This window comes from Triticum urartu, chromosome 7 (assembly GCF_003073215.2).
Source record: "Triticum urartu cultivar G1812 chromosome 7, Tu2.1, whole genome shotgun sequence".
Classification (NCBI taxonomy): domain Eukaryota; kingdom Viridiplantae; phylum Streptophyta; class Magnoliopsida; order Poales; family Poaceae; genus Triticum; species Triticum urartu.
The window spans coordinates 525,967,024-525,977,802 of NC_053028.1; the positions used below are offsets into that span (position 1 = coordinate 525,967,024).

General features: G+C 46.8%; 1 protein-coding gene across 1 annotated transcript; it reads right to left on the reverse strand.

The window, feature by feature from the left end:
* Positions 1-3,848: 3,848 nt before the first annotated feature.
* Positions 3,849-10,511, reverse strand: LOC125525284 (NAC domain-containing protein 75-like). Its single transcript, XM_048690282.1, has 6 exons — positions 10,163-10,511; positions 9,878-10,070; positions 8,548-9,152; positions 5,244-5,570; positions 5,031-5,132; positions 3,849-4,496 (listed from the first exon to the last, which is right to left on the reverse strand). The coding sequence occupies exons 1-6, from the start codon at positions 10,307-10,309 to the stop codon at positions 4,416-4,418; spliced, it is 1,455 nt and encodes a 484-aa protein (XP_048546239.1). The 5' UTR covers positions 10,310-10,511; the 3' UTR covers positions 3,849-4,415.
* Between the last annotated feature and the right edge of the window lie 268 nt (positions 10,512-10,779).

A 10,779-nucleotide genomic window follows, 5' to 3' on the forward strand; every position in this document is an offset into this window, starting at 1 on the left:
GTATTTCGCGAAAAAAACGTTTCCCCCTGACTGCTGGGACCCACCAGCTACATCTTCGCATGCAAGGAAGTGCGTCTGGGCAAAAAAAATGATTCGCCCCACAGACTGTTGGGACCCACCAGCTACACTTCGCACGCAAGGAAGTGCGTCCGGACAAAAAAAATGATTCTCCCCCCTGACTGCTGGGATCCACCAGCTACATCTTCGCACGTAAGGAAGTGTCTGACAGTCGGGACCCACCTGGTCGAAGCGTACGTACCGTTGTCATTCTGGTCGCGAACGTGTATGTACATATATACTGGTGGATGTAGAGGCGCGCACGTGTCGTAGTAGAGGCGCGTACGTGTCGTAGTAGAGGCGCGCACGTAGCATGTACACGTACGTACAGCGGCCAGGGTGCAAGAAAGAAAATACGGCCACGTATGTGTATATACGGGCGGGGTCTCGAACGCCTACTCGCGCATACGTACAGCCAGGGCTCGTGTACATGGCTGGGTCGGAACGGAGAAACAGTGTCATCGTCGTGTTCATGGGGAGGCAACGAAATGCATCGTGTTCATGGGGAGGCAACGGAATACGTCGTGTTCATGGGGAAGCAACGGAATGCGTCATGTTCATCGGGAGGCAACGGAACGCGTGGGAGCCAACCGACTGGGTCGGAATGGAATGCGTGGTCGTGTTCATCGGGAGGGCTTGGACGGAATAGGCGATGGAAACTAGGCCTGGCTTACCGTAGAACGGAGGAAACGGACCTCCTACGGTCGAAACGAGGGTCCTGTTGATCGGGAGGGGTGTGGCGTACCGCAAAACGGACGAAACGGACTTCCTACGGTCGAAACGGGGGTCCTGTTCATTGGGAGGGGTGTGGCGTACCGCAAAACAGACGAAACGGACCTCCTACGGTCGAAACGGGGGTCTTGTTCATCAGGAGGGGTGTGGCGTACTGCACAACGGGACTCCACGGGATATTGTTCATCTTCGCCGTCGACCTCCTCCAGCCTCCACGGGCTACCGTCGACCTCCTCCAGCCTCCACGGGCTCCTGTTCATCCAGCCTCCACCACGCGCTACTCCACCGGCTACTGTTCAACCACCCCTCCACCGTCTACTGTTCATCCAGCCCTTCACACCACGGGGTCCTGTTCAACCACCCCTCCACGGGCACCCCTCCACCGTCTACTGTTCATCCAGCCCTCCACCACACCACGGGGTCCTGTTCATCCAGAGGCAACGCCACCGCTCATTGTTCATCCAAACCCCCCGCAACGCTCACTGTTCATCCCAGAGGCAGCATCGATCGGTTTCAGTTAGCAGCAGTAGCGAAGGAATCGCTCGATCGGGTTCAGTTAACAGCCATCGATCGATCGCTCGGGTTCAGTAACGCGTAGCCTGCAGTGCAATCGCTCGGGTTCAGTTAGAGCCCAACGCCTCGCTCGGGCTCAGTTAGAGCCAATGCCTCGCACACACGCGCGTACGTGTACGAGAGAAACGCGCATCGCTCGGCCCCCGACCTCCCACCGTAACCGGGAACTCCCTGAAATTTTCCTCCCCTCGCTTCTACCACGGTTTTTTCCATCATGGACGGCCCAAAGAATGTCATGCAGCTGCGTCTCCGGCCCGCACAGGACGAAAAGCCCATTTTCTGTCATGATTTTTTGTCATAGAAGTAGGAGCCCACCACATCTATGATGATACCGGGTTTTGTCACAATTATCGTCATAGAAGTGTCATATGTATGACAGGAAAAAAAATCGTTCGGCCGAAAATGTCACGAATGTGTCTTTTTTTGTAGTAAAACGTGTCGATGGTCCGGCCCTTTTAATAGTGACGAAAAAGGGTTTCCCCCGCTTTATATTATAAATCAACCACCGAGCATAACAAGGTATCGACAAAGGTTCAAGAGCAGTTCAAAGAAAACAAACTAGTCTAGTCAGCCCATTTAATAGTGGTGTTGTGCATGGGCCATGGAGGTCAGCATGTGTGCCGGCCTGGCACGGCCCATCTACTAAGCATGCCTGGTCGGGCCGTGCCGTGCCTGGCCAGTTTAACTCGAGAAAATTCCTTATTTGACACTATCTTAAAATCTGCTTCCTTATTTGACACTAGAAAAAAATGTCTTCCCTATTTGGCACAAGTTTTAAATTTTATTCCCTATATGACATTTCCATCCATTTTAAGCCTAAATGACACCTGAAAAGACTCTTTTGCCCCTCATGTGGTATGTGTGTGGGGGGCAATAATGCACACACGCAGCATCAGTGCGAGGGCATGAGCACACACGCAGCAACACATACACATGCACCAACACACACGCACGCGCACACACACACGCAACAACACGCACACGCACGTGCACACACACGCACGCGCATGCAGCAACACACACGCACGCAGCACACACACACACACGCAGCAGCAGCAGCAGCACACATGCAGGCAGCACATAGGCACGCAACAGCACACGCGCGCGCGCGCACGTACACACGCAGTAGCAAACACACACGCAGCAGTACACATGCACACACACATGCAGTAGCAGCACACATGTGCGCGTGCACCCACACACGCAACAGCACACGCGCGCGCGCACACACATACCGCATGAGGGGCAAAACCGTCTTTTTAGGTATCATTTAGGCTCAAAATGGACGAAAGTGTCGTATAGGGAATAAAATTTAGGACTAGTGTCAAATAGGGAAGAAAAACTTTTCCAGTGTCAAATAAGGAACCAGATTTTAAGACAGTGTCAAATAAGGAATTTTCTCGTTTAACTCAGGCCGCGCCATGCCGGGCTAGGCCGGCCCATTTGGCCAGGTTTGTGTTTAAGTGCCCCAACTGAGACACACACATCCTCTTCATTCTTTCCAGTAACAATCTCAGCGTTCTTTAAATCTAGTGGATGATATGTGATCTTATTTCACACTTGGTGTCATCGGACACGAAATGTGTAAACTGTTAAGGTTTTTATGTATTTATTTTATACAGAGGCTGGAAGCAGTAAAAATTTGCTTTATGCTTTTTATAAGTGTCTCAACCTTAGTACAACTTTATACTAGAACTAGTATAAAGTTGAGACACTTATTTTGAAACGGAAGGAGTATATAAAAAAGAAGTTGACGCAACAGTCTTAACATTTTGAGACGAAACGGAGGTACTCATAGGATCACAGTGGTCTGGAAGAATCTGAGAAGGGCAGTATCAGGACCATGCTGCGTGCTCATATTCCTCCTCCACTACACATGCAAAAGTTGTATTGTTAACTTCAACCCTACCAGGAAGCCAGCGCCTAAATAAACACATGCATGCAGTCTGCATGGGAAGCATTCAGTTCAAGTGTTAGCCGTTCATGGTCCAATCAACTGTTTTTGCAAAAGCTCCGAAAAGATGAGGGGGGAAATATATTAGGAGTAAGAGGTGACATAAAGCCTTTTCATTCATAGCAGGTGACATGAAAAGCTTTCCCTTGCCCCTAGCTAGCTCTCTTCTTTTGCATGACAGTGTCACAAAAGAATATGGGTAACATTGAGTCTCATGCATGGCACTGAGAAGGTTTTGGAACCAAAGATGTTCCTCAAGGAAAAAGGATGATTTTGGAACTAAAGCCCCCAATCACTTTACTTTGCCGTCTTAGTTTGCTTGGACATGGAATATTTCTTGACACATGTATATCTCATAAAACTATTAAATAATCGAACATGTAAACAAATGGACCAACTCAATAGGGCATATGCCAGCTTTACAAAGGCATCATTTCCTTCCTTTCCCAAATGTTAGCTTCTTTGCTCAAACATGTGTCAAAAAGTAAAAGTAAATTGGTGTACACAATTAACTAATGAAGCAATAGAATCAGAAAGCAAGAAAAAAAAGTATGGTATACTCCTGATTATTCAATACTAATATGGTGACAATTGACCAAAAAGACCACGGTAAACGATGATTGCCACAATGATTTGCATTGATCAGCGTGAGCAACCACAGCCGGCGGTTAACTGACCTTCTCTTGTGATGTCATGGCCTTTGTTTTATGTACTCTCCTTTTTCTTTTTTCTGTTTCCCCTTTTGCTTTTTCTCAAATATCGTCTTTGTCTCTTTAGACATACGAATTTATGCACTCAGATGAAACTTCCATCCTTCTATCTAGACACATTGGGTGAAGAGAAAGCTAATTCTAGATAGAGGGGGGAGGGGGGGGGGATAAAAGCTGGGGTTTGATTTTGTTGGACACTTTGCCTTTTGGGTGTTTCTTGGAAGCCACTCCTCCTATGCTACTATACCTGTGCTTTTTAGTCTTGTAGACGATTGGTGAAATGTATGATGATCCTATCATGGCAGTAATGATGATGTTTTGGCTCGGCTTTGGGTACCTCTCCAAGACCGGCTAGTGCCCTAAGGTGCATGGCAGATGTGTTTGCTCTTTCACCCATGATGATCCTGGTTGTCAGAAGGCCAGAAGGATGGGTACTGCCATTCTGTATCCTCCTTGCTGCCTGATGTTTCCTGAAAGAAAAGGAGGGGTAAACAATTAGAAGTCTTGCAGAGATCAAGAGTTACTTGATATTTGTAAAAAAATAGTTCCTTGGTCCCATAATACATGACATTATTACATCCAATATAGGGAGTAGAACAAAGGTTAAGACAGTGTCGTACAACTAGGGTATTAGACCGGTGACAGTGGCGTTCCACCGTAAAAATTATATCATTGATCTAGTTGTAAAAAGTTAGAGCACTGATCTATGGGATCAAAGCCCGGTCTTGTATCTTACTAGTTGTAGTGTGGTACCCAGTTAGTAATACACACATTTGTAACCAATGTGAGTACTTCCTCCATCCGGGATTGTTAGTCGGCTCATGCCCACCAGATATTCCTAATTTGACTACCATGAAGAGAAATGGCACCAGAAACAAGAAGAAATAAATATCTAGTAGCAGCACTACATGTGCGCCATTATTGGTACTACGATCGAACTTCCCATGTTCAACACTAAAAAGATGTGAAGTCTGCGGGAGAGAGAGAGAGAGAGAGTTTCTTACTCCTCCTTTGGACCTCCTCGATGTACATCCCATGATCACCTCTTCGAGGCCAGAAGTCGACCGTCCATCGAACTTTCGCGTTTGGTGTGGCCGCTCATCCTCCTAATCACATTCGTTTTGTGTCACAGATTAATCAAACCAAACCGTAAGAATAAAGTGTATATACTTAGGTACAACGCCAAACAAACTGCATGGATCATGCTGGTAAGCTACCTGATTATGGTAGCTCGGTGCCCCATGACCATAGGGCTCCGCCGTCGGCGCCGCAAGCACAACCGAGCCCTGGTGGACAGGCGGCGCCGCAATCAGCGTGGCAATGGGGTCCGTCGGTGTGCTTACGTGGAACGCCGCTGTCGACGAGTGGTGGTGCTCCTGCTGGAGGCCGGCGTAGTGGTGGTGGTGGCGCCGGTGATCGTGCTCGTCCACGACGTGATGCTGCTGCTGGTGGGGGTGCTGATGGTGAAGCGCTGCAGGACGATGCAGCACTCCCTCGTCAGCCCTAACTTGCACCACTTGGTGATCTGATCCTCCCATTCCCACCTGCGTGTATACACATTAGCTGTAAATGTTAATACTTGCACGGTATAAATCATACTGTACGTAATAATTAACTACATTGACAAGTATTCCCTTTGATATTTTTATATGGACTGGATTGAAATGAGTGAATAAACACAGTAAAACATGTCCATATACATCAGAAAAAAAGTTAGAACATCTTATAATTTGGAACGGAATGATACTACATGGTAACCCATAACTTAATTTTGTTAGTTCTCTAAGAAAAACTTAATTATGTTACACTCAAGCTTTATTGATGAGTAAACGTCTCACTGTTTGGTAGACAGGGAAAGTGAACAAATTTAGAAAGTAATGCAAGAGATATTATTCTTAGATTTTGTATATGCTGATACATATATAAACATGTGGGTAATGAATAGACTATTCGTGCCCTTAATTAGGGTTGCTTGCTGTGTGGACAAAGTGATGCCCTAATTAAGCACAGTATTTGATACTGTGCAGATTGTGGACTAGGCGTGTAATAGAACTGACCTACAACCAGTTTGTGTACGTCTTCTTACATCTTAATTAATTGCATGGCATGGAAATATGTGTTACTTCAGCATTGCATGCATGCATGTAGGTCAAAGACATCCATCACTTTAGGTAAGATCTCAACCCTAGCTATTACTGTTTTCTTCAAGAATTTCCCTCACCTTACCATTATATTAATTCATTGATCAGATTGTGCTGAATGGACACATTTGCCTTGACACCACAGTGACCCCACAACCCTCCCAAACAAAAACTTTGCATCAAATTCCTACCTACATTTCGTTGATAATGGAAAAGGGAACATTTCATCTCCAAGATACCTTCCTACTTCAAATTGAAATAAAGAAATATGATCAATTTTACAGCATCCAAATTGAAATGAAAAGGACATGAAGCTGATAATGTGAGCAGTTCTGCTGGCTATATAGGTAGGCTGAGGAAGCCGGAATCATACATACTCTATAACTTAGTGAAAGTGCCGTGCATACGACACTTGAGGTTACGATTGCAATATGATGCTTAATCCGGTTGACTCCCTTGCTTTGGGCTGATGCATCGAAGGCTCCCATGTAGGTTGTACTAAAATCGTACAAGATTTTATCGTACCCATAGCAACACTCATAAGATAGCGTGCCTACCAGGACTATTAGTGGAGGCTAGCTATTTAGTTTCTGAAGATTCACATCGGGTTTCCTTTGATGTGCCAATGTGAAAACACACGATGGCATGAGTTATGCCGTAAACATCTATTGTTACCATGTCTTAGTCGCTTCCACGCTACCATATAGCTTGGAAAGCAACACAAATAAGTCATCCCCAAACAAATTTAACCGAATAGAAATCTTCAAAACCACAAAACTTTGAATACAAATTTTATCTATACCCGGAGAAGCAAAATAAATACCAAAAATACGTGTAACTTATTGTTTAATGTTATATACTTTTTGTTGATATGCAAATCACATTATAATGACTTACATCAGCCGATGTGCTTAAGTGTGCTATTCTGTACTCGACAATTCAATATTCATGATGAATGTCGGATCGGTGTTTTTGGTTTGACATTGCTCTTCATGAAAGGTTTTGATTTTGTCATTCCACTCACCCTAGCTGCAAATATATCTCCCAAATTTTGAAAGGAAGAAAAGCATCTAATAATTTAAAACTATGATTTCTTTTCTTGTGTGATTCCTCTAAACCTCTTTGCTCCTCCAACCCACCTATTCTTCCTCCTACCTTATTGTTGGGAAACGTATAAGGAAATCCTAAGTTCATCGACGTCACGAGGTAAGGGGTCGGCATCATCCAGTTAGCGCAAGTGAGACCCTAGCCCCAAGGGGTGGAGGTCAACAGCTCTAGCCATTATCGTTCTCTTCAATCGCAACTCGGGTCAACCTCCCCACTCCATTTTGCGTCCCTCTGCACATCCCTCTTATTCCCACTTCCTCTCTCTCTTCATCGGGCATGCCCGACCTGCCTCCCTTCCTCTTCTCATATCGACATCGGTTGCATGTAGATCCTGACTTTGTTTTTTTTCTGAAAAGGAGGACATCCCAATCTAGAGCCGGTAGGTGAGTGTTTCACTCTAAGTTGTTCAATGTGCATTTTCACTTGATATCTTGTCTATTTTTGGATCCTCCCGTCTCTCCCTCCCCTCTCCCCCCAACAATATGTTAGATTGAATGACTAAGGAAATGCCAAAAAAAACTTATTTAATCTTTGTGAGGAAGGGCTCGGCATCATCCGTTTAGCGCAAGTGAGACCCTAGCCTCATGGGGTGGAGGTCGCAGCTCTAGCCATTATCGCTCTCTTCAATCACCACTCGGGTCAACCTCCTCGCTCCCTTTTGTGTCCCTCCGCACATCCCTCTTAGGGGGTGTTTGGTTCTGGGACTTTTTAGTCCCAGAGACTAGAAAAAGTCCTAAAAAGTCTCTAGAAACCAAACATGAGGGACTTTTTCTATATGGACTAGAAAAAGACTCTACTAGAGAGTCTTTTTTGATTAGTCCCTGGGACTAGAAAAAGTCCTAGGACTTCTCAACCAAACACCACCTTATTCTCTCTTCCTCTCTCTCCATCGGGCATGCCTGGCCTCCCTCCCTTCCTCCTCTCATATTGACATCGGTTGCATGTACATCCAAACTGTGTTTTTGTTTCTTCTGAAAAGGAGGGTATCCCATCTAGAGTAGGTAGGTGAGTGTTTCGCTCTAAGTTGTTCAATGTGCATTTTCCCTTGATATCTTGTCTATTTATGGATCCATCCGCCTCTCCATTCCCATCTGCCCCCAACAGTATGTTAGATTGAACGGCTGAGGAAATACCAAAAAAAAAACTTATCTTTCATCTAAAAAAACATCTTGCACTCGTGCCGCAAGCCCGAATCCCCCAACTACTACTAGAAGAGAACTACTCCCTCGGTCAAGAGAGGGAGTACTACTAGAAGAGATTGATCAAAACTAACCTCCTCGATGTTGTTTCTGAATTGTGAGAAGCTGAAGTCCTGAATGCGTGTGGTGCCATGGAATGCGGCATTGACCATGTCGGACGGGGTCATGCGCACCGCCCGCGATCTGCCCGCACGGTCGGCCCTCCTCCTCTCCATGGCGGACGTGCCAGTGCTAGACGCCGGGACTGATGCCGAGGCTCCATCCCCGACGCCGCACTGCCTCGGCTGCGTCTGGTAGAAGATCTTAGATACGACGAGCTCGCCCTCGCGCTCTTCCTCAGACTCGCCGAGGTGATACTGGTGCATCACCCAGTTGGTCTTCTCGGGCTTCCGGTGCTTGCCGAAGTTGGTGTAGAGCACCAAGATCTTCTTGCACCCCCTCTGTCGGCCGCCCACAGCCACCGGCCGCGTCTTGCCAGTCTTGTGCCACCGCGTCTCACTCCGCTGCTGTTGTTGCTGCTGCTGGTGAGCCGCACCCGCAGCTACTGATCCGGCGGAGGAGAGAGCGGAAGCGTCCACGGTTGCCGGCGGCTGGATCTTGCGGCGCTTGCGGGTACCAGTGGTGTAAGCCTTGGACGGCCGGTGGAAGAAGTGCCTGCTCAGACCGTCCTTGGACACACCTGCATGAGCATGGCCATGGATGTCAGGACGTGCATGCCACCCGAGGATTAGTCATGTCTGTTTTGGTTGGACGACTTTAAGAAAAACATGACTTTGGAAAAAAAAAAAGCGAGAAAAGAGACAGTGATGCAGCTATGCAACATCACCCCGTCGGCTGTTGGAGGATATAACAACCTTGAGAGGGGGACAAAACCTAACTTTGGAAGCTAGGGGCAGATCTCATGTCACATTTCATTCTAGAGAGAGAGAGAGAGAGAGAGAAATATGCCATGGCCATTAATGTCGTACGTGCAGTACCGAGAGATATGGGTGTACAATATTTTCTTCCTTTTGTTCCAAGATTCCTACAGTGCACTTGAAAATCTACCAGTAATATACTTTTCATATGTATGGAGATACGCGCATCAAGTATTCAAATGCAAAGCAAATCCCAGAACACGAAAGACAGGATGGTGAATGTATACACAATAGAATAGCGAGAACATAAAAAAAATTAACGAGAACAAAAAAAGAGCCTGAGCTACGAAACAAGAAACTGAAATTGCAGAACTCCAAAAACTAAAACATTGTATTTCGAGAAAATATTCCTGACAGAAGAAAGCACTTTCAAGAGATTGGAAACGTACGGTAGGTAGCTAGAAACAGATGTTCTAGATTTATAATATAATAAGTTACTACGCTATAAGTTAACTTCCCGGCAATAGAAAAAACTATGCAAATTAACCTGGCAGTTTCTCCGGGTGGGTGTAACAGATGCCATCCTCCCCCTCAATGGTGGGTATGAACTCGTCGATGAGAGGGTGAGACGGGGCTGCCACGGCCGCCGTGCCGCCGGACTGGACTTTCGCCTCTAGATGCTCGATCAGCTCCTGATCCGTCGGGTCGAATTTCACCCCGGCCGGCAGCCCCACCCAATCCTGCGGGCAACATACATATACACAATGAATCAACAGAAAGAAGGCCTATAGCAGAACCGAAATTGTCACGGGCCGAGATCGTGCGTATGTACCAGCTTCTGGTCGATCTTGTGGCCGCACCTGGGGCAGCAGCTCGACTCCGACATGTACTTGCGGTGCTCCTCAATCCTCGATCCGATGAGGTGGTGGCCGCCGCTGCTTGTACCTCCTCCTGTCGTTGCCGTTGCACCATCGTCCATGTCTCAGTCGTCACCTCAGTTACTCCTGCCAAGGGGACAGTAGCACCTTGCCTGGCTATCTTCCCTGCCTAAGCATGATCACATGTAAGAGAGAGGATTATTCACAGGGTGGAGGGAGGAGGAGAAGGAAGAAGAGGTGGATGGAGACAGGAGAGATAGGGGTGGAGAGGAAAGGGAGAGACCGGCCGGGGGGAGGGGGTGGTGAAGGGGGTTTTGAGGAAGTAATAAAGATTTGGAGACCAGAATTCCATGTGTTGATCGCTTTAACTGAAGGGGTAGAGAGAGAGAGAGAGAGAAAGGAAAAGGTTCTCCAGGTACGCACGAAACACCTTTGGACACACGCTAGATCAAGCTGTCCCTCCCTATAACTCCACCTATTTCATCTCCCAAAAAAATAAACCTCCACCTGTCTCTAGAGAGATACTACCCTCTTTTCCGGTCCTCTTTTCCAGTTTGTAAGGCTTACTCGT

Excerpts from the sequence above, each read along its gene's own strand:
- LOC125525284 (XM_048690282.1), bottom strand. The coding sequence starts at position 10,309 with ATGGACGATGGTGCAACGGCAACGACAGGAGGAGGTACAAGCAGCGGC. Across the intron at positions 9,153-9,877 it reads CCACCCGGAGAAACTGCCAG|GTGTGTCCAAGGACGGTCTG; the intron begins GTTAATTTGCAT and ends ATGCTCATGCAG. Across the intron at positions 4,497-5,030 it reads CGAGGAGGTCCAAAGGAGGA|GAAACATCAGGCAGCAAGGA; the intron begins GTAAGAAACTCT and ends CTTTTCTTTCAG.